The sequence below is a fragment of the Dryobates pubescens genome, chromosome 31, assembly GCF_014839835.1.
Source record: "Dryobates pubescens isolate bDryPub1 chromosome 31, bDryPub1.pri, whole genome shotgun sequence".
NCBI classification, from domain to species: Eukaryota; Metazoa; Chordata; class Aves; order Piciformes; family Picidae; genus Dryobates; species Dryobates pubescens.
The window spans coordinates 3,638,728-3,661,611 of NC_071642.1; the positions used below are offsets into that span (position 1 = coordinate 3,638,728).

Genomic DNA, 22,884 nt, shown 5'->3' on the forward strand with positions numbered 1-22,884 from the left:
ACTGCGGCCCCTTTAAATCCGCCCCCGCGAAGCTCTTAAAGGGGCCGCACCCTGCACGGCGGCGCTCCCCCCGCCTGGCCGCGAGGCGGCGCTGTAGATGCGCTCCCGGCCGGCCCCGCGGCCCCGCTGCAGCGCAATATTTGCATGCGGCCGCGGCTAGGGACCAATAGGGAGAGGAGGCGGGGCGAGGCTGGGGTAGAGGGCGAATGGAGGCGGGGGGCGGGGCAGCGCGGGGCGGGGCGGACGTGGATGGCCAATGGGAGGAAGGGGCGGGGTGGCGCTGGGCCCTGCCGCCCGCCCGCGGGGAGAGCAGCCGCCGTGCGGGCACCGAGCGCGCCCTGGCCCCGCCGCAGCCCGAGCCCCGGGCGGCTGCGGCTGCTATGCGGCTTCGCGGCGTACGGCCTCCACCGGGTAAGCGGGGACGCGCCGCCATACCGGCCCCGCGGGCGGCACCGGGACACCCCTACCGCGGCCCCAACCGGGAATCGGGGTCTCACCCCCGCACTTAGGGGTTGGGCGGGACAGGGACCGGAGCTCGGTACCGGCCGCGTACCCTGGATAGGCTAGGATCCCTGCGACCGATTGCTGGGCGGGACCAGGTCGCCCCCTCCCCCCGCGGCCGGTTACCGGCCGCTTCCCCTGCGCGGGGTCGGGGCTTGCCCCCCCGCGGCCTCTCCTGGCACGCCCCCGCTCCCTGCCCGGACTCTCCGGCCCCTCCGGGCGTTACTGTCCCGGCCGGTTAGAGTCCCCCGCGCCCCGCCTCGCTCCCCTCGGTAGCCCCCAACGGGGAGACGGGCCGGTTGTGCCCCCGACTCTGGCCGCAGGAGGGGGCTGGGACTGGGCTCCGCGCTGAGTTGAGTTGGGTGGGAGCTGCTGGCCGAACTCGGGGCCGGCCCACTCGTGTCGGTGGCGGCCGTTCCCCTCTGGGTTCATGGGGTCGGGCACTGCCGCCCGGGTTCAGCAGGGGGCCTACGGTGCCACGTGCCGCCGGGAGCGGGTCGGGGCTAGGCTCAGTCCTGGGGATGAGCCCCCTGCCAGCCCCGAGGGTCCCTCCCGCGGCATTCTCCAGCCCCGTCCCTCCCTGGGGACAGGCACCCACCGCTCCTGTGCTCCCTGTCCTGCTTTTTTCTTCCAGCCCCGCGCTGCTCTCCCAGGCGGTGCCGTGAGCCCACCCGGGGGTCCGGGTGCTCGGGCGGGGGTGTCCGGCTATGGTCAGGCCAGGCCCGGTGTTGGTGGCACAAAGGCCCTGTCCGTCACACCCCCACCCGCCGCCACCGCGTATTTTTAGCCCGGTGTGGCCGCTGTCGCTCTTGAGCACCTGCCCCACGGGACAAGGGTGCCTGAACCTCCCCCCCGGCACCGCCCGTACGGCACCGAGCCCCCGCGGCCGGGACAGACAAAGGGGCACAGCTCAAGGTCACCGCACCAGGTGCCACAGTCCCCTGGCTCTGGCTTTGCCACGCCGACACGCTCCGGCTACGCTTCGGCTTCAGTTCCCTGCAGGGCCACGGCAGCGTGGTCGTAGCATGGCCACGGTCTGCTCTCAGTGGCACCGCTGCTGGCACTGAGTAATTTTGCAACTCGTGGCCAGGCAGAGCCGCAGTGGCACAGGACTGGGGGATGCCCATGCCTTGGACGAGTCTCGCCCCGGTTTTGCTCGTGGCTCTCGCAAGGAACGGAGTTCAGACACGGTACGGGACGGCTGCGTGATGAGGAGTGTGGCCGTGGCCGGCGAGCGGCCACCGCTCCGGTGCAGCCCAGCCCCGTGTGTGTGTGCAGAGGGGAGTGGGTCCCTGCGCCGACACCTCCCTTCGTGCAGGCAAGATGTAGGTGGCTGGGGTGGAGGAGGGGAAACTGAGGCACAGGCAGTACTCGGGGGCTTGACCAGCTCCTGCCACTCGGGCGCTGGCTGCCCTCGGAGGTGACAGCAGTGGTGGCTGTGGGACCGGCCGCCCGGGGCTGCGGTGGCAGCGGCAGGTTCGTTCGTATGGTGGAGCCGAGCACGGCGGGGCTGTGAGCGGATGCGGACGCCGCCGCAGAGAGGCACGGGGGAAGCGGCTCCCACCCGGCCACCCAATAGGCAGCGGCACCGCGCTGGAAATGAGTTCTCTTTTCCAGAATTCGCGGGACGGTGCCGTAGTTGCTGGCTCCCGCATGCCGCCAGCTGTCCCCTCGCCGCAGTGGGGGCTGCCGCGGCCCCGGCAAGCATCCCCAAGCCAGCTCTGGACCCAGTCCCGGGAGGGGGTGTGCTCCGACAGCCCGCAGGCAGCAGAAAGGGGGTGACTGCCCCGCTGAGTCAACACTCGTGCCTGGCATTGCTGCCGCGGTGGAGCGGGGAGCTCCTGCTCTACCTTTGGCACAGGCTTGGTCACGCTGAAGTTGTTGCTGGTGGAGCCCTGTCTGACGGGGGGGGGGCGGGCTCGATGTTGCAGGGGATCTCCAGGCTGGGGTGCCAGAGGGGTGGGTTTATGGCATGGGAGCCAGCCATGCTGGGCTGGTTTCTCTGGTGCTTGCTGGCAAGGTGAAGCAGAGCTGAGCTATTCCCAGCCTCACCTCGACCCACAGGACCTACAACTCCCTAGGGAAGGGGTGAGATGTGGGGGTCATGGGGGCTCACAGAGTGGCCAGGAGAACTCATTTGCCAGGGTTTTGAGGAGTGAGGCTCTGCCTGCCTGTCCCAGGAGGCTGCCCCAGAGCCCTGGGGACACAGGGGTCTGCCCGTGCTTTGGGACCCCTCTGCTACATAGTGTGGACCCTGATGCTGCTGACACCCCAGTGCCACTGGTAGCTGCCTGTCACGATGAGCCCAGCGCTCCCCTCACCCTTGTCACCAGTCCCCCTGGGTGGGGACATGCCCTGTCCCCCATGGGGGACGTGCGGGTGGCTCTCCCAGCGTCCCTGCAGGGCTGTTATCTACGGGTGCTGCTTTCCCAGTATCCGCAGGGCCAGGCAGGGCTATCGGGTCCGGCAGGCCCCTTCCCCCTCCAGCAGCAGGCCCCAGCCTCCCTATCTCATTAGCCCGAGATTAATGAGGCTCCTGCACTGTCTTTAACTCCTTCCTGCTCGCCAGCTCCTGCCACAGCTCCACTGACCCTCTCCCCTGCTCTGATGACCTTCTCCTCCACTTGTCCCGGCAGGTTTGCGCCGACGCCTGGCGGAAGCTGAACGTTAACCCAAGGCTGCCACCCCCTCCAGAAGGTGCCCGGTTGGTGAGGGACTGGATGATGTGCCAGCCTGCAGCCACTGCCTGTTGAGCCTGCAGAGGTTTCGACGCCTGCCCGGGACACGATCACTGACAGCAGCAGCACCCTGACCCCCGACAAGCAGCCCTGTGGCTCCTGCCAGAGCCCTCAAGTAAAGGAGCTGTCAGGTCAGGGCTGAGGGCTTCAGGGGGCACACATCCTTCTGCCCCGACCCAGCGGCAATTCCTGCCTTGACTCACCTGCGAACCCTCCACCGCCCTCACCCCTCTGGCAGCCCCCTCCCAGGGCTGCTCCCCACCCCGGCACTGCCCAGCCTTGGCCCCTCAGCCCCGCTGGAGCGCAGCAGCCTGCCGGGTGCAGCCCCCAACCCCTCCCGGGTGCTGCCCCCGGGGTGCATTACCCCTCGCCCCCCTGGGGACCCTCCGCCCGCTGCCGGCAGAGCCATGAAGCTGCAGGCGGTGATGGAGAACCTGCAGCGGCAGCAGCGCGCGCGGCTGCAGCAGGCGCTGGAAGCACGGCAGCAGGAGCAGCAGCAACGCTCCACGACGCCCCCGGCGCAGCCCCCGACGGCCCCGGGGCAGCCCCCCACCAGCACCCCAGCACGGGGCCGCGGGCAGGATCCAGCCCCTGTGCCCTCAGAAGAAGGAGCGGAGCCTGAGAGCGCACACATCCAGCGGGCACAGATGGCTGCCCTGGCTGCCATGCGGGCAGCGGCTGCCGGCCTCAGCCACTCGTCCAGCCCGGGGCTGTCAGATGAGAGCCAGGCCTCAGAGGAGGAGGAGGAGGAGGAGCGTGGGGAGGATGAAGAAGAGGATGGTGGATACCAGCAAGAGATGGGCTCTGAGGAGGAGGAGGAACTGTGAGTATGCTAGCCCAGACCAGCAGCTCTTACAGTTTTGGGTAAGGGACAGGGATGTGTTCAGGTGCTGGCAGGTTTTGGCATGAGCAGTTGGGGACAAGGCTTCACTTGGCCTAGGGGATGGTTGGGAGGGACACTGGAGCTGCCAGTGCTGTGCTGGGCAGCTGGGTACATGCGACTCAGGGCAAGGAGGTAGGTTAGTGCTGTCAGGACATACTGAAGCGGGAGCTACCAAGAGCAGCAGCTCAGCCTGGCAGTCGTGATTCCTCGTGCCAGGCTGGCATGGGGCAACATTTCATCTCTGCCCTGGGAGCCACGTGGGGCCGTGACAGAGGATCCTGGTCTGGCTTTAAATTATGCACAGCCCTCACTGCTGCCTCCTCCCAGCCGTGTCCTCTCCAGGGCTGGGAATGGGCTGGGAGCCATCTGGCAAAGCCCTGCTCACTGACGGAGCTGCAGCCTTGGGATGCCAGTGGTACCCTGCAGAGCTGCCATCCACCAACCCGGGTGTGCGGGGGCTTTGCTGGATTCCCCGTGTGCCAGGCAGGTTGTGCCAGCCCTGTGGCTGTGGGGTGCCTGTGAGGCAGGCAGCAAAGAAGGATCAGCTTTGGAGACCCAGCCCCCTCTGTGTGGTGACCAGATCTCTCCTCCCTGCCCTAGGAAAGGCAAGTGGGACGAAGATGACTTTGAAGAGGACATGGGTGAGGAGGAGGAGGAAGAGGAAGAGGAGGAGGAGGAGGAAGAGGAAGACTACGAGGAGGAGGAAGAAATGGGAGAGGAAGGGCTGAGCTCGGCAGAGGCGGTGCGGGCCGGCGCGGGCTCCCTGCTGCTCCGCAAGCCCCCAGCACCCCAGCACTACCGGGGCGAGCCGCAGAGGCTGCCGGGGGGGCAGGAGCGGCTGCCCTCTGGACTGGGCCACGCACAGCCCCCGCCCCCACCCCCTGACCACGGCGACTGGACCTATGAGGAGCAGTTCAAGCAGGTAGGTGCCCACCCCGCCCCCTCCCCTGTGCCCTGCGTGTTCCCTCTGTGCCTATCCCTCCTCTGCTGCATGTCCCCGCGTCCTTGAGAGCTGTGGTCAGATGTCTCAGGTCGAGCTGCTGGCGTCGTTGCTAAGTGTGGGATTCCTCCAGGGTTTTAGTGCTTGGGGTCAGCTGTGCCCCCTCCCCTGCCACTTTGTTGGTGGCTCTGGTGGGATCCTGTGTCTGGCCCTGGTGCAGGTGGGCAGTGTGGTGAGGTTCACTGCAGGACCTGGGAGAATTCTGGCTGGAAGCAAGAGGGAAAAATGCCCCAAAGTTGCACGTCCAGAGGGACTCTTTGGTTTCTCCACCCTCCCCAAGCCGTTTTTGGTGGGGACCTCACACACTCTGTCACCACAGAAGCAACGCCCATCGGGAGAGCTCCAGCCCTGCTGATGTTTAGGGACAGATCTCTGCCCTCCTGCCACAGCCAAAACGCCTTTGAAGGGTGAAACTGGGGTAAAGGCAGCTCAGCTGCCCCTCTGCCGCCATCCCCATGCCAGCTGAGCCGGGCTGGCAGGAGGCATGCCCGCTGCCTGCTCTCTCCCGACGCTGGTGCTCTCTGCGCCCCGCGTTCGGCTAATAGAAGGAAATGTGCTGCTAGCTGGGGCTCCCCAGGGGCTGCCCGGCGCCTTTGATGTGTGTGTTTAAATACATCTGAGTTTAGGGCTGGGGGGAAGGGACAGGAGCCAACAGCAGCAGATGGGACCCAGATGGAGCGGCCGGGGCACGGTGGCCTTTCGGGAGGGATGCGACGGCCCCTGCCCCTTCCCTGAAGGGGGATTGCATCCCTCCCAAAAGGGGGAAGGGGCTGCTGGGATCTGCTGGCCCATATGGATGGGAGCAGCCTCACAACAGGGCTGGTGGAGGAAGCTCAAGAGAGCATGGAGTGTGTGGCCACCCTCCCCGGCACGCTCCTGCCGGGCTGTGGGGAGGGATCGTCTACCCCCATGTCCCTCGTGCTGCTGTGCCCACGCTGTCAACTCCTCCTCCTCCTCCTCTCGTGGTTTCTCTCTATTGTGCTTCCTGCCGACGGGGAGCAAGGGGCCAGGGACGTGATCTTGTGTCTGTGCAAAGGCTTTTTCGATACCGCAGCTGCGATCTTCCTGTTTGTCACTGTGTCAGTGCCGTACCGGACCTGCGTGCCGGCTCCAGGGGCTGGGCAATCGCTCCCAGACCTTGGGATCCAACGGGAAAACTCAGGGTTGTGTGGCTGGTGGTGCCTTGAGGACCCATGCCATGCCGGTGTGGCGCTGTGAGGATAAGCCGTGGCCCACACCGTGAAACTCCACGAGGTCCCCTGCCACAGCCACAGAATTTGGGCACGTCAGCTCAAGTCCTTCGCCCCCCAAGATGTGCAGGGAAAAGGGGCTGGGGCACGCACTCCCCTCTCCTTTTTACTTCCTAGTCGAAAGCTTCCCGGGGTCGGTGGGGAGAGCCTGGTTAAATCCAGCCGAAGGGAGGAGGGAAGCGGCTGCCGCCGTGGGCGGAGGGGAGGAGGAGGCAAAGCGAAGCGCACGGCCGGGAGAGGCTTCCCCCGGCACGTCAGCCGCCAGCGCTCCGGCGCTTGGATCGCGGCCGCTGGAGCGGGGCCAGGGGGTTGCTCGGTGCAGCGCAGCGCTGGCTGGGAGCTCCTCCTGGCCACGCTCCAACGCGTGCCGCCGACTGCTCCGGCTCCAGCTTCAGCCCAGCTGGCACAGCCAGAGCGGCGAAGCCTGGGAAGGAGCAGCAGGAATGTAAACAGCGAGTGCCAGCTTGGGGCAGCCACCTTGGCTCTGGTACTGTGTGGCAAGGGAGGGCTTCACAGAATCATAGAATTGTCAGGGTTGGAAGGCACCTCAAGGCTCAGCCAGTTCCAACCCCCCTGCCATAGGCAGGGACACCTCACACTACAGCAGGTTGCTCACAGCCACAATCCAGCCTGGCCTTCAAAACCTCCAGAGATGAGGCTTCCACCACCCCTCTGGGCAACCTGTGCCAGTGTCTCACCACCCTCCTGGGAAAGAACTTCTTCCTGACATCCAATCTGAATCTCCCCACTTCTAGTTTTGTTCCATTCCCCCCAGTCCTATCATTACCTGACACCCTCAAAAGTCCCTTTCCTGTGCCAGCTCCTGCTGCTGCCGATTCTTTGCCAGGGTTGGAGGTATGTCTGGGGAAGTGCTGCTGTACCGTGGTTGGGTCCTCTTGTGCTGGAGAGCCACTGGGGACCTGTTGGCTTGAGCAGGGATGCGGTGCTGTGAGCGTGGCTGTGTTGGTGTGGCGCCTTCCAGCTGCCATGAGGAATTGCTGCTCGAGGAAGGGGCTGGCTTGAGGGTCTTCTCTTTTTTTTTAGTTCCTCTGCTCTCTGTGTGGCCACCAACATGGGTTGGGTTCAGGGCCAGATCTGCTGGCACTGGTGAATGATCCAGCCTGGTGTTTGGCCCTCAGTATCCCTGCCTTGGTTCTCTCTGTGCTCCAGGAGTCGGAGTCCTCCTCTCTGTCTCTGCACTGAAACCCAAGCTGGGGGCTGTCCCTGTCCTCTTCCCTGGGGGTTTTGTTGACCCATCTGGGGCAGATTCCTGCAAACTGGGATTGAACTGCGGGGGGCCAGGGAGAGGAAGAGGAGGAGGAGGGGACCCGGTTGAAGGAGGGGAGGAAGGGGAGGGCGAGAGGAAGAGTTATGGAGGTTATGGAGGTTAGGGAGTCGGCACGTGGCACCTCCCCGTCCCTGGGGACAGCTACTGCGCAGGCAGAGGTCAGCGCGGCCGCTGACCCGGGGCGCGGGCGGCAGAACAAAGGAGCCCCCGGCGTGGTGGGGGGCTCTGGGGGAGCAGTGGTGAATTAAGGAGGAAAGAGGCATTTTTGGGACTCCCCACGGGGAATGGTTGCCACATCCTCCTCCATCGGCCGGCAGTGAGCGCAGCCTTGCTTTCATTTTCATCCTGTAGCCCGGCCAGGGGTGGGCACAGGGGTGGAAGGCTACAGTGAGCTGTTGGCAAATTGCCTCTCCCTGCCACCATGCTGAGCCGAGGCCACATTTGCTCTTCTTTGGGTTTGGGATTGTCTCTAACCTCCCCACCAAAGGCATGACACATCCCTGGGGCTGGTGGGGGGGGGCCTGCAGCGATGCTGGAGTTTCTGTGCTGCCAGCCTGGAACTGGAGCTGGCCATAGGGCTGCACCTGGGGGCTGGGAGCGAGCCTGGCACCCACCGCAGGGCACTGCAGCCAGGTGCTGGGGCTCGCTGGGGCTCACACCACTGGGTGTTTTCCAACACTGTGCCGTCCCAGAGGGTGATGCTAGTGGGAGCAGCTGGGCTTTGATGAGCTGCTGGAGCGTGAGCAGCTCAGCCAAGCTCTGCCAAAACCCCAGCTCTGCCACGTGCCACCACAGACTGCTGCGTAATGCCCGGGGCTGCCGTTGACGTGGGGAAAAAACCTGCTCTGAGGGCCATGCCCCAGTGAGTGTGTGTGGGGAACTCTGCTGCTGCCCCAACAGAGTACACCCCCATCCCCCCCCACCCCCAACCTTTCTGTTTCATTACTGCTCTTGCTGCATTCTGCTAATTCAGGGAGCAGGAGCCCTGGGGGTGTTGGCAGCCCACGGGGTTGGAGTTTCCTGCCTTTGCCTCTTTTGGAGTTTCCTGTGCTGACTGTGGTCCCCTGATGCTTGCACCCCAGCACTCTGACACCCCAGCACCCCATCCTGAAGGAGAACTGTCACCCAATGCCCCCCTGTCTGCAGCAGCCACTGGGTTGCCCTTGGGGTACCCTATTTTAGAATGGTGGAATTGTCAGGGTTGGAAGGGACCTCAAGGATCCTTCAGTTCCAACCCCCCTGCCATGGGCAGGGACATCTCACACTAGATCAGGTTGCTCAGAGCCACATCCAGGGATGTGGCTTCCACCACCATTTTGTAGGGCTCCCTCTGGGATGCCCTGTTTGAGCTTGCTGTGAGCTGATATTTAACCCCCATCTCTGCCTCTGCTCACAGGAAACACCAGAGGTTTAAGACGCTGGTTAGGTGCTGGTGGTGGGGTGCCAGTGGTTGGGGGTCCCAATGCCGTGCCAGTGGTTTGGGGGGGTGAGGGGGGATGTGCAAGGAGGTTTCTTAAGCTGTCCCAGATGGGGGATGGCTGAACCACAGCAATGGCATATGGGGGCCAAAAACCTCAGCCCTTATCTTGCGCCCAGCCAGGCTCCCCTGAGATACAGCGTTTCAAAGTGCAACGGCTGGGGAGGCAAAAAAAAAGCCGACAACATAAAGCGAAAGCAACTCAACCACCTCAGTGGGTGACAGGCTGGGTGCGGCAGCAGCGACGCTGGGCCCCCCACCCTGCCCCATTTCCCTGGCCATGGCAGCTCCCAGGAGGATGAAGCTGCTTTTTTTTCCCTCCTGGGAAAGGCTGAGGAGAAGCTCATTTCCCCTCCCAAGCTCTGGTGAAGCCGTGAGGGGGAATCCCCCTCTGCTCCCTCCCCCCCCGATGTGGGGCCCCGAACCCCCTTTCTCCTGTGGATTATTTTCCTTGAGATAGCCCAAAGCTGGCTGGGGCAGGCAGGGGCCCTGTGGCCCCTTAACGAGGGCAGGAGGGGTCCATTTACTTTCTTTAAAATATTGATTAGGGCTTTATGGCATTAGGCAGCCGAGCGGATGAGCTGCCCCCGGGGGAGGGTGAGGGGCCCCTGTGCGGGGAAAGGGGCACCCGAGGGCCGGTCACCCGGCTGGGGGCCACTGTCCCCCCACCCTGCAGGCAGTTTGGCTCTGGTGGGTGCTGAAGCGTGGCAGGGGCACCGATAAAGGGCAGCACCCTGAGGCTGGGGTGATTGCAGTGTCTGGGCAAGCTGGCAGCAGATAACAGGGGCAAAGAGTGGACTGCAGCGGGACAGGACACTGAGGATGGTGGTTTGCTTGCTGGTGGACCCCTGCCGGGAGCAGGAGCAGGACCATGACCCCGGTGCAGCCATCACCCATCTTGCCCTGCACCGTTGTTCAGCTTGCTGAAGGGTGCTCCCCAGGGATCCAGCCCAGTAATCGGCTCACAGTGCTCAGGGAGCATTCCCGGAGCTGTAATCCTGCCAGATCCCTGGTCAGGGGTCAGGGACTTCTCGGCAAGAGCAGCTTAACCACCGAGTGCCTCCTCCAGCCTGATGCCCAGGTGCTCCTGCAGCCCATGGGTGCTGGTGCCAGTGTCCAGGACCAGCCATTTCTCCCCAGACACAGGATAATTAATGAGGTGGGGGGCAGGGGACACGTTCCTCCTGCTCAAGGTCCTTGGCCAGTACTTTGCCCTGGATGATTTTGTTTGTTCCTGGGTGGTCTGTACCCCCTGGCACCCCTTGACTTGCGAGCTGGGCTGGCTCCCCTAAGCCTGGGCACTGCCTGCGAGTGTTTTCCCCTTGAGCCCTGACCCTCCCCCCAGATCCCAGGGCTGGTTGAAGGGCTGCAGAGAGGAGGAGACTGCTTCCCAGCGCCGGCACAGCTGAACTAACAGGAATGAGGGTTGTTTAAAAGAAGAAGGCAAAAAAAAAAAAAGAGCAGGGAGGAGAGCAGGTCCTTTGTCAGCAGAGCAAACAGCCGCCGGCCGTGGGGCGGTTGGGCAAGGGCACAGCATTGCTCCATCTCCCTATTTCTAGCCCAAACCGCAGCAGAAATGGCAGCAGGGTCCTGGGGCCCGGCCGGACGTGCTGCAATCAGGGGCCAGGGCGAGGGGCAGGTGGCAGTTCGGGGGTGGAAGCAGCCCCTGGCTCTCCTCTGGACACGTCCCTGTCGCTGGGCTCTCAGCCCATTGGGGCAGCAGGATCGGGGAGCTGGGGCTCAGCCCCCGGCTCGGCTCCTGACCTGCTCCCTGACCCCTTCCAGTCGGTCACTTAATCTGCCTGTGCCTGGGTCCCTCCGGATAATCCGCCCTGCACTGGGGCTGCTCAGGGCTGTGGCTCTTCTGCACGGGCAAGGGTCTCTGCTCCCCACATGTACTGTTGAGGAGGGGGCAGCTCTCTCACCGGTGATGGTCCTCTGGGAAAGGGCTACCCCCCTCTACCCCCAACAGCAGCCAGCTTAGGGGTCTCATCCCAGTGCAGATGGCATCTGAGAGTGCCCACGCAGGCACTGGCCCTAAATCCCTTTGGGAAAGGGCTTATCCTCCTGCCTTGGTTTCCCCACCTGCCCCATGCCTCCCAGCTTTGGGAGACTCAAGCCCCTGCAATGTGGCACCCTGTGCTGCTGCCTGCTCTGGTTCCACAGTGGGACAGGGCCTGGCATTGCTCTGGTGCTGTGGCATTGCCCTCCCCACCCCCCGCCCTGCTCCTCTCCATGGGTCGGTGCGAAGAAGCAGCAAAGTTGCAGCGGTGCCGGAGAAGCTCTGCAGCGATGGTTCGAGGGCTGACATCCGCAGCTGGCTGCCTGTCAAAACCATCTGTGGCTGCTGGACCTCTTCCAGCTCGCAGGGCAGGGCTGGGGCACGTGGGGCTGGTGGGAACACCCCAGGTCCCTCTACCACAGCGGGGGACCACTGGTGGGGTCAGCAGAGCAGCTGTCCCATGGCCGGAGGTGCGGGATGGAGGTGCAGGCCCTCGCATTTCAGGAACAGATTTGCAATTAGCCAAATCCCCGGGCGGGCGGTGGAAGCCCCGGGTGACTCATCTGCTCTGGCTTACAGCGATCCCCTTTCTAAGACGATCATTTACATATGGTGGAATTTAAACCCCGGCTCGCCTGCAGGAGCCAGCGCAGCCGTCCTCCTGCCCCAGCACCGGGTCGAGTCCTTACCCCAGGGAGGGGTCTTGACTTACTGGCTCCAGGGGCTTCACCCTAAGCCTAAGGAGGTCTTGGAGTGCACAGGGAGGGACAGCCTGAGGTGAGGGCTTGCCGAGTTTGTGCTGCTTTTAGAATCGAATCATAGAAATGTTTTCACTTGGAAAAGCCCTCTTAAGATTGCCAACCCAACGCCATCATGGCCATTAAACCATGTCCCGAAGTGCCATGGCCACAGATGGGTTCAGGGATGGTGGAGTCACCACCTCTCTGGGCAACCTGTGCCAATGCCTGACCACTCTTTCCATCAGGAAAAGCTTGGCTCCAGCCATGGTTCCCTGTGTCTATGCCATGTGGTTCTATCTCGGCCACCCACCTACCCAGGGTCTGCCCAGCTGGCAGCAGGGAGCTGTGCCAGTGTTGTGTGAGCTGGGCCCTGGGTGTTGCTCGCTGGGACGAGCTTTCTCAACACTGCCTGTCTCCACTGGGTTAATATTTGCACAAGGTCCGGTGTGATAGTGAGCATGTGTCAAGGGCATGCACCGGCACGCAGGCAGGGACGGCCGGGAGAGCCTCTGCGCCCCTGCCGACCTGCTCCCACTGCCTGCCCCGGCCGACGGCTCTGGGCTCGGTGGGGGCAGCAGCTCCCCCATCCCATTGCCGCCCGCGGTGACCCCTCCGCAGCCCCGTGCAACGTGCGTCAGCATTCAGACACCCTTCTGGTTTTATTTTAGCCAGATCCCAGCTCCCTGTCGTCGTTTGAAATGCAACTGCAGCAGGATTCGCTTCCTCCTCTGCGGGAAGGGGGGAAAGAAACAGCCGCGGTGCAGCCGTCCTGGGAGCCGGCAGCGCTCCAGCTCGGTGGCACTGCACCGAGACGGCTCCGGTGTGGATGTGAATCCATGTGGAGCGTCCCGGTGGCTGCCAGCTGGCCGGGCTGGAGCAGCCCCACGGCGTGGCGGGGAGGGCTGCCGACGGTGCTCGGACAATGGCGGGTCAGGGAGGTTAAACGGTGACTAATTCGCCCATTCAACGTCCCCCCTCCGTGGCGCGGTGGCACCAGTCGTGTCAGCGCTGACACCGGCCCATGTACCCCAGGTCACCCGTACAGCTTGGACGGGTGGTCTTGGGACCACCAGCCCTTTGGGGTGCAGTGGCTGGGATCGTTAGTGGGCTCATCCCTGCACCACAGCTGGGACCGGGACTGGGCTCATCCCTGTGCCACCGAGGCACCCCAATGGATCTGCCGCCCACCGAGGAGGGGGCACCGGTGGGGAATGGCACCTGCGGTGGGGCCGGGGCCTGGGCGGTGCTGGCCCACAGAGGGGACAATGCTGGGAATCGGTGGGAACAATAGTGCCGACGGGAAGCCACGGTGGTGAGGGCTCGGCTCTCCCTGGCCCCCTCCCCGGCTGCCCCCGCGGAAGTGGCCCCCCGCCCCGGGCGGCCCTGGCCACACTCAGGCAACAGGAATCCCGCCAGGCCGGTCAGTGGACTCGGCTGCCGGCGGCAGGATCCGGCCACATCTCGCCCGGGCGAGGCTCCAGGCAGCACCATCCCGCACTCATTGGGCCTCTGAGCCGGCAAGCAAAGATTTTTGGGGGGGCCCTATGGCATTTTGGAGAGGGGGTGCAAGTCCCTGCCCTGCCGTAGCCCTTTCCCAAGGAAGGGTTTGTACTCTCCGGGGCGCTCCCAGGGGATTAGGGATGGGGAGGGCGAGAGGTGACACGTCCCTAAGCCAGGTGCTTTATCTGCGGTGGGATCTGTGCTGGACTCTCCCTTTGCCCTTCGCTGGCAGGGATCGGCCCCGGCACACACAACACCCCCGTGCCTGGTGGGGCCGTGTCAGCGCTGCCCCCTGGCACTGCAGGAGCTGTGCCCAGTGAAGGGGGACTGCATGGCCATGGGCTTCCCCTGTCGTGACTCAGCCACCATCTTACGGGAAACCAGCTCAACACCATCACCCAAAACGCCTCATTTCGGGGCTCGTCACCATCCCTCAGCTCCAGTTTTCACCAATTACTTTCTTTTAATGACTAAGATTCCCCCAAAAAAACCCACTCCCCCTCCTCCCCCACTTCGGGTCCTGGTGTAGAGCCGGTGCCCCGCAGTGCCTCGGCGTGCCAGGGGCCAGGGGGCTGCGTGCTCCGGCTGGGAGCGGAACGGGAAACGCTGCCTGCGTGTTTATCCTTCGATAAATAACTCGTTGGCCTGCATGGTCTCACCCCCTGCTCCCGGCATCGCCCCTTGTCTGTCAGCGGGACAAAAGGATTCATCCCTGGGGGCCCTCAGAGGAAGGAAGGAAGAAAAGAAGGAGAAAAGGACCCTCCCGTCACCCCCCCGGGCTGGAATCAATCAGAGGGCGCTTGGCCCTGCTACCTGCTGCAGGCGCCTCCTCGGGGTGGGCTCTGCCAGGCTGCTGCCCCCGAAAATATAGAAATTTAGGGATTTAACCCCCGGAAGGCAATTTGGCCTCGCGGAGGGGCTACCACCAGCCCCCCTCATCCGCGCTACAGCGGCCCTCGGGGGTCTGTGTCGTTCGTGTGTGTGTCCCCCCCCCCCCAAGGCTCACGGCATGCACGTCCCAAACCGGTTTCGAGGAGAAGGGAGGAAAAGCTGAGAGCGTGGAGACTTCCTGGCGATGGGAAAGAAACTTGGAAATTAATCCCCGAGGCTTGAAAACCCGGAACCGAGCTGGGCGGGGGGGTTGTTTTTGACTCGAACGCAGGACGCTGGGACATGGACCCCTTTGAGCCCCAGCCCCGTAGCCCTCTGCATTCTGGTGGGGGGGGGTGGTGGTGGGGTTGTTCCTGTGATGCCCTGGGGTGGGCACAGGGGCTCCGGCGGATGGAAGGACTCGCGTGACTCCGGTAAAAGCGTTACCGGAGCTGCGCTCATTAAATGACTCTTCCCCTCCCTGCTTTAATTGCCCTGCTTGCCACAGCTCAGGGGCCATTGCAGGGGAGTGGTGGGATGCATGTTGCGGGGGGGGGGAGCGGGTGGGTGGTGGTGTCTTATCTCAGTGGGTCCCTCCCAGCAGACCCCCAGCACGCACCGCTCCCGTGCCGAAGGCTCTCTCTCTCCTGCATTCCTGGCATTGCCGAGGGGCCGCCTCCCCGGCAGCCCTTTGAACGCCAACCGGGGTCGGGATTTTCCCGTAATCTGGTTTGAAACCTTAATCCGGTCATCCACACCGAGCGGAGCGCCGGGCCGGCATCCTGCGGGGCCGCTGGGCTGCGAGGTCGCTGCCGCCCGCCCGCCGCCTTCCTAATTCCTCCTCCACTTAATGATCTATCTGCTGGCAACGGCCATCTGCCGCCTCGGCCGCGGCCACCCGCAAGGACGCGGAGGGTTAGGGGCTGGTGGACGTCGCGCTGGTGCTGAGGCCGGTTGGGCACCGTGGCACACAGCCAGCTGTGCCGGTGGCACTGGGTGTTTGCCGTGTGCTGGGGGCGTGGGGGGCGTTGGGAACACTGACTGTGCAGGGCCAAGTCAGCCAGCCCTAGGGGTCTCTTGGAGAGGCAGAGGACGGCTCCTATGCACCCTCTGGGCAGGCTGTGCCACGGCATCCTCTGGCACCACGCTCTTGCCGTGGGGACCTATCGGCAGGGCGGTCAGAGGCAGGCAGCCTCCTGCCGGGTGAAGAGGACATTCTGGGGGCAGCTGCGTTGCAGATTAAGTTGTTTCCACCTCCCTAATTACAAAACATAAATCTATCGACTCGGTGGCGGCCGGGCAGCCTCTCCCCACAGCCGGCTGGCATCACCTTTGCACCAAGCCTCAGCCACCTTGCCCACACTTCCCCAGCGAGTACCTGTGCTTCATGCCAAGCAGAAGCCGTGCTGGAGCACGGTGGGCAGGGGCATGGGCACCAGCCAAGGCTTCAGCAGCAGCTGTGGATCGGCACCTGCTGATTTCGGTCCGGTAGTGCCGCTGGCAGCTGGTCCTTGCCAAGCCTGGCTGTGCACTCGGTTTCACACGCTGCTGAAACAAGAACATGTTTCTGTTCCTCAATTTTTATTTTAGACCCCAATACCTCATCTTTCCTACGCTGCCTTGCGGTGCTCGCAGGGTGTGCGGCTGCCCTGCCGCCAGCTGCCAGCGCCGGAGCGCTGCAAGGTGCCCTGGCAAACCCGGGATGTCATCAGGGCGAGGAAATCCTGCCTGGGGCTGCTGGAAGGAGCCCACCTCTTCCCCCCTTGCCCATCTCTGCCTGTGCCTGGGTGCCAAGGGGGGATGGGGGCAGCTTGGTTTGGTCACAGGGCACCCACCATGGTGGAGGCAGGGCATGTCCCAGCTGCCCTGGGCATGTCCTCGCCTCCTAGCACTGCTAGCCAGGCTCCCTGGGAAGTGCCTTTGCACTAAGTGGTTCTGCTGGCAGCAGCAAAGCTAAGCTGGGGGACTCCTAAGCCGCTTGTTAAGCAGCAAAGGAGTCCTGGGGGACTCCTGGGATGCAGCAGGGGAAGTGCCAGGCACCAGCGAGCCCTGGCAGGGGGCTCCTGGCCTGGCTGAGCTCCTCTCTCCGCTCCAGAGTGGTGGGGGCCAGCGAGCAGCAGCCGAGCGCAGCAGAGTTGTCGAAATCTCACCAGTAACCACCAGCAGCAGCTTGCGAAACGTCCTTTGCCCGGCAGACAGGGCTGGGTGTGCCGGCAGGGCGTCGAGGGCACCGGGCGGGAGTGGGGCTCCCTCTGCTCGCCGGTTCCTGTCACACACTCTCACACACACACAGAGTGAGTGGCAGAGTTTAACTTGGGACCACCGGGGCCGGCAGGCGGTGGAGGAGGACGGCACAGGGGGCAGCCTCCCGCCCGCTGCCGCTAATCCCCGCGGCCCGGCCGGCGCACGCTCTCCTCAGCTGACAGTTAATTTTCTTTCATCCTCTTAAACACGTCCACTCCCCTCGGGTCTGAGCCTGAAGGGGGCACAGCCGGGGGGGGGGAGTCGTCGTGGCAGTAAATGTGTGTTGGTCCCTTCTGAAATGCAGCTGCTGGATTTGAGCTTCCTGACACCGGAACGAGCTGTTGGTTTCAGGAGCAGACGATTGAGTTTTCAGAGCTCTGCAGGTTACGAGGCTGCAGAGCCCCCCCCCCCCCCCCCCCGCCGTGCCCTGTGCCGTGCCAGGATGGATCCACATTCACTGCTGCCTGGTGGTACCCCTACCCCACCGCAATTCAGTATCCTAGGCTCCTCACGGATGACACAAGGGCCAAAGCCAATGCCGCTGACAGGGTCCCCCCTGAGCCACTCAAAACCCTTCCAGTGCCAGGGACATGGCCCTGTGCTGATTCTCTGTGCTTCCCATTCTCCCGAGCAGGAGGGTGATGGTTTTCCAGCCCCCCCATCCTCTGCACCCTGCAGGATTGTGCCGTGTCAGTGGGCCCTGGGGAAGCCCTTTCTACACGTGTGGATTTCAGAGCTGCTCAGGGAACCAGGGGAGGCTGGATGGTTGGCAACAGCCCAAAAACCCGTGGTGGTAACGACAATACCGTGACCCACCCTCTGCCAGGGGCACCCCTCTGGGCTCCCCCAGCACGTGGAGCCCCTTGCCTGGGTGCTGGGATGGCAGAGGAGTTTAGACAGGTCTTGGCCAGTGGTGACAGGGACAGTAGCTGCTGCCCTTGCCCTGGGGGATTGCTGGTGGCCGGATGAGCTGGGCGAGGTTTCCAGGGGGGGTTTATGGCCTTCCCGCCGCGCCCTGCCCCTCTTATCGCATGGCCCCATTGATCCCTTTGATCAGCCCCAGCTCAGCCCCACGGTATCCGGCTCCTCCCTGGGATCAGCGGGAGGAGGGGGCTCCCAACTGGGGTGACAGCCACCTGCCCACCCGCAGTCCCGCTGCTGCCAGGGTGCCACGCAGGGCAGAGAATCGTCACAGAATTGTCAGGGTTGGAAGGGACCTCAAGGATCAGCCAGTTCCAACCCCCCTGCAGGGACTCCTCACCCTGGATCACGGTGTGATAGACAGGGCACGGTGCCCTGGGGACTAGCAGCCATAGGGGTGACCTGGTTAACCCTCTGCTGCCATGCGGTTGGCAGCCCTGTGCTGCATGCCTGGCGACTTACGTGGCAATATTTATAGCCACCCCTGGCCGCGGCTCCCCTGGCAGTTGTTCAAAGTTGTCACTGAGCAGAGCGAGAGCCGCTCGGCACTGGGGCTGGGGGTGGCGAGGCTGTGGCAAGGGCTCCGCCGTCCGCCCCCAGGGCTGCCCCCACAGCACCACCTCCAACACCCTTCCTTGGGGGGGGGGGGAGGATTATCCACCAGCCACCACCCCCGGGCAGAAACCAGGCTGGGCTTGGGCTGAGAGAGGCAGAGGCGGCGCGGGGTGGCTGCCTGGGCGCCCAGGCCAGCAGGTCCTGCTGCCATAAATGAGGCAGGAATGTGCCAGGCTGGTGGCTGTGGGGTGGGGGCCCAGCAGAAGCTGCCCCAGCAGAACTGGGTGCTCAAGATGTAGCTGTGCCAAGAGCCTTGCCCGTGTCTGCCTGCCCTGGTTCAGAAAGGCACCTCCCAGGTGTGTGGTTCCTGCTGCTGGGTTTGCTCCAGCAGCCTTTGGGGAGATGCTTGTGCAGGAGGAGATGTAGATGCTGCCAACCCCGTGGCACAAAGCTTAACCAGGACAGCCCCATGCTCAGTGCCAGCCTCACCAGGCAGAGGGGAGCCAGACAGCATGGCAGCCAGTGGTGTGTCACAGCCAGGAGGACCAAGTCTGGCTCAGCACCCTCCTCACCTCATCACAGCCTTCCTTTGCTGGGCATAGGCCCCCTTTGAGTACACCATGGCAGGCACCATGGCACATGAGTGTGCATCACAGCGCATGGGTGGGCACCATGGCACACACACTCATGCTGTGGCACACACTCACACCACGGGACCTGCTTGCCAGCTCCTGGCACTGGGTCCCCCTGGCACTGCAGGTGCAGAGGACAGATCACGCTGAAGGGTTGCTCTGCTCTGTGCCAAGTGTGCTGGGTGCTAAAAATAACCAGGATCAGCATTCCCAGAGGAGCAAGGGACCAGCTGTGGGGCGAGCCCCTCCCAGTGCTGTGATCTTGGCACCAGCATTTCAGAGGAGCTCTGACAGGGCAGGCAGGGATGGCACCGCCATCCCAGGGCTCCTGCTGGGACATGGGCACAGGTCAGCCCTGAGAAACGAGGACCCCATGACCTCATTCAGGGACCACCCTGAAGCCACTTGGCACCCTGTGAGGGGCTTAGCCAGGGGGCATAAGCCCCAGGAATGCTGCCCGAGATGGAAGGGAGGGAGGGGGGAGAAGGCGGGGGGGGTCCCCAGGCGGTGGGGAGCACTTGTTGGGGAAGGGGTTCTGAGCTTTTTCTCCTCTCGTTGTGCAGCTTTATGAGCTGGATGGTGACCCCAGGAGGAAGGAGTTCCTGGACGACCTCTTCAGCTTCATGCAGAAGCGAGGTGAGCCCCCCCCATCCCCCCGCCCTGCTCCCCCCTGGGGCCAGGGGCTCATTTCCTTGCCCCTCGTTACAACCCGGAGGTCAGGGCTCCGGCTGAGCCTCTGGTTAATTTTTAACCTCTTAGCACAGCGAGGTCAAACCTGCTGGGCCGGATCCGGCGCCTGCAGCCCACCCCCTCCACCCCCCCCGCCCCCCACCCCCGCCTTCCCCCATCACATCCCAGACCTGTGGCCAGGTCCCAGGGTGGGTCCAGCCCGTCCTGGGGTGCATTACCCCCCATTTTTGCTCCCCCCCCCCCGCTGCTCTCCTTGCCCTGAGTTCTTGCTCCCAGTTCTTGCTCTGAGTTCCTGCCCCAAGTTCTTGCCCTTCTTGCCTCGCCCAGGCTGGCAGCGGGTGGGCACGGGGAGGGTGGGCAAGGGGTGTGGAAAGGGCTGAGAGTGGAAAATCGTTGGCCTGGTGGAGGGTCTGGCTCCTGCCTGGGGAGCAGGGCTGGAAACGCTGACGCATCGCTGCCCTCAGCCTTTGTCAGGCGGGCGCTCAGGGAAGCGCCCACGGCTGCCTCGCACTGGGGGTTCCCCCGGAGCCGCCAGTACCAGGAGGACAGAGAGCCCCCCCCAGGACAGAGAGAGGCTTCAGCCCCTTCTCCAGCCCTGGAGGGATGAACTCCCCCCCCCTGCCCCGTGCACGTGTGGCCCCCGGCGTTATAAATAGCTCTGTGTTGCCGGGGGCCGGCGAAACCGCGCCCGGCTCCGTTTTGGGGGCTGTGGCTGAAAACGGAGAGTTTCTGTTTCCTTTGTTCATGGGGCTGGTGATGCTCGGGGGCGGGGGGGTCCTGAGGGAGGGACAGTGAAAGGGAAGGGAGGAGCAGGAGCTCCCCAGCCCCGGTGCATTTCGTAGGGGTCTTGCTGCTTCCCTCCCCCTCCTCCCGCCCCATCTTTGCCTGGAGGTGAGCAAGCAGCATCCCTGACTCACTCTCTCCTCCCATTGCTCCCCAGGGACCCCTGTCAACAGGATCCCCATCATGGCCAAGCAGGTGCTGGACCTCTACATGCTGTACACACTGGTGACAGAGAAGGGTGGCCTGGTGGAAGTCATCAACAAGAAGCTGTGGCGGGAGATCACCAAGGGGCTGAACCTGCCCACCTCCATCACCAGCGCTGCCTTCACCCTGCGCACACAGTGAGTGGTGCTGGGGGCTCAGCAGGGTGAGGTGCTGAGGAGGGAGAGCCCTCCAGCAGGGTTGGAACTGTTTGGGTAGTTAAAGACCTCTAAGAGTCCAACCATCAACTCAACACCACCATAGCTGTTAAACCATGGCCCCAAGTGCCACGGCCACACATGTCTTGAACACTTCCAGGGATGGGGACTCCACCACCTCCCTGGGCAGCCTGTGCCAAGCCCTGACCGCTCTGGCAGCAAAGAAATGTTTTCCTCATCTCCAACCTAACCCTCCCCTGGCACAGTTTCAGGCCATTTCCTCTCCTTCTGTATCATCTGATCCTAAGGAGGAGAGCCCAACCCCCAGCTCACTGCAACCTCCTCTCAGGGAGCTGTAGAGAGCAGGTTCCCTCAGCTGCTCCTCCCCAGCCCTGTCCTCCAGCCCCTTCCCCCACCTTTGTTGCCAGGGTGGGGAGGGAGGGGGTTGGTACACAGGCCAGAGTTGCCCAGATGCCACATCCCCATCCTCTTCCCCATCCTTTCCCCCTGGCAGGTACATGAAGTACCTGTACCCCTACGAATGTGAGAAGCGAGGGCTGAGCAACCCCAACGAGCTGCAAGCAGCCATCGACAGCAACCGCCGGGAGGGTCGCCGGCAGGGCTTTGGCAGCTCCCTCTTCACCTACTCGCCCGGTGGCACCCATGGCCTCCTCTCCTCCCCCAAGCTGCCAGTGCCAGCGCTGGGGCTGGCCTCAGCCACCAACGGTGGCTCCATCGCTCCCGTCCAGAAGATCAAGAAAGGTAACGTGGCTGCCACGGGGTCCAGGCTGTGGGATGAGCGCCCTCCTGGCACCAGGGATGCAGCCTCTTGCTTCCCTTCTAGGGGCAGGAGGTGCTGGGCACCCCCAGCATATACACAAGGCATGGAGGGGTGGGTGCCAAACTGGCATGCCAGGGCCGAGCACAGCCCAGGGTGGTGGCACTTGCCTGTCCCCATCCCCCGTGTCCCTGACCTCCTGCTCTGCCCCTTGCAGAGGAGGACTCTGCCATCCCCATCTCCATGCCCAGCCGGCTCCCAGTCTCCCTGGCCGGCCACCCGGTGGTGGCAGCCCAGGCGGCTGCGGTGCAGGTGGCAGCGGCCGCCCAAGCCGCGGCGCTGGAGCAGCTGAGGGAGAAGCTGGAGTCGGGGGAGCCCCCGGAGAAGAAGATGGCCCTGGTGACGGACGAGCAGCAGCGGCTGATGCAGAGGGCGCTGCAGCAGAACCTCCTGGCCATGACGGCCCAGCTGCCCATGAGCATCCGCATCAACAGCCAGGGCACCCGCTCGCCAGGTCAGCGCTGGCCCTGGCACCTCCTCAGCCCGGCAGAGCCGCCAGCGCCGTGGCTCCTGCTCCCGCCGGGGGTCTGTAACTTGGCTTTTATCCCCAGCAGAGAACCGCCAGGACTCGGCCGGCAGCCTGAGCAGCAACGGCACCAACAGCATCAGCATGTCAGTGGAGATCAACGGTATCGTGTACACAGGTGAGGAGCTGCCAGCGCCACCTCTGGCGGCTGGCCCCTGGCCCCCAGCCGCTGCTACCACCACCGCTGGGGGCTGCTCCCTGTCCCCCAGCATCTGCCACCAGCGCTGCTGTGGGCTGGGGACTGCTCTCTGTCCCCCAGCATCTGCCACCAGCGCTGCTGTGGGCTGTGGGCTGCTCCCTGTCCCCCAGCATCTGCCACCAGCGCTGCTGTGGGCTGGGGGCTGCTCCCTGTCCCCCAGCATCTGCCACCAGCGCTGCTGTGGGCTGGGGGCTGCTCCCTGTCCCCCAGCATCTGCTACCAGCACCACTGAGCACCACCCAACCTTACTCCCACTGGTCCTTGTCCCATCGTTGACCGTGGTGGGTGCGGGCAGTGCCACCCCTGCCTCACCCCCTGCCCTCGCTCTCTCCCCAGGTGTGCTGTTTGCCCAGACGCCAGGCCCCTCCTCCTCATCTTCCTCCTCCTCCTCCTCGCTCCCCTCCTACAGCAAAGGCAATGGAGGCAGCAGCAGCCGGAGCAGCGGCGCTGGCGGCGCTGGCAGTGGGGTGGGCAGCGGTGGCGGGGGTGGCACTGTGCCCCCCCCAGCGCCAGCCAGCCTGGCTGTGCCCCCCAGCTCTACCTCCAACAACACTTCGCCTTAACACCCCCAGCCCCTGCCAGTGCTGGCAGCCCCAAGCCCAGCAGCCAGAGGGTTGGGGTCTCACTGGGGTCTTGGCCAGGGTCTGGCTGGGATCTGACTGGAGTCTGACCAGGGTCTTACTGGATTTTTGGCCAGGGTCTGGCTGGGATTTCACCAGGATCTCACCAGGGTCTGGCCAGGATTTCACCGAGGTCTGGCTGGGGTCTGGCTGGGATCTGATCAGGGCCTTACCAGGTTCTGGCTAGGGTTTGGCTGGGATTTCACCAGTGTCTCACTGGAGTCTGGCAAGGATCTTACCAGGGATTCTCTGGGATCTGGCTGGGGAC

The 22,884-nt window shown here is 64.1% G+C and overlaps 1 protein-coding gene across 1 annotated transcript; it reads left to right on the forward strand.

Annotated features, from left to right (window-relative positions):
* Positions 1–301: 301 nt before the first annotated feature.
* ARID3A (AT-rich interaction domain 3A) lies at positions 302–22,650 on the forward strand. The gene is made up of 9 exons (XM_054175493.1): positions 302–411; positions 3,138–4,062; positions 4,723–5,044; positions 19,165–19,237; positions 20,232–20,415; positions 20,948–21,195; positions 21,429–21,725; positions 21,826–21,915; positions 22,333–22,650. Exons 2-9 carry the CDS (start codon positions 3,647–3,649, stop codon positions 22,557–22,559), a joined length of 1,857 nt encoding a protein of 618 aa, XP_054031468.1. The 5' UTR covers positions 302–411; positions 3,138–3,646; the 3' UTR covers positions 22,560–22,650.
* Positions 22,651–22,884: the final 234 nt, after the last annotated feature.

Excerpts from the sequence above, each read along its gene's own strand:
- ARID3A (XM_054175493.1), top strand. The coding sequence starts at position 3,647 with ATGAAGCTGCAGGCGGTGATGGAGAACCTGCAGCGGCAGCAGCGCGCG. Across the intron at positions 5,045-19,164 it reads ATGAGGAGCAGTTCAAGCAG|CTTTATGAGCTGGATGGTGA; the intron begins GTAGGTGCCCAC and ends CTCGTTGTGCAG. Across the intron at positions 21,916-22,332 it reads CAACGGTATCGTGTACACAG|GTGTGCTGTTTGCCCAGACG; the intron begins GTGAGGAGCTGC and ends CTCTCTCCCCAG.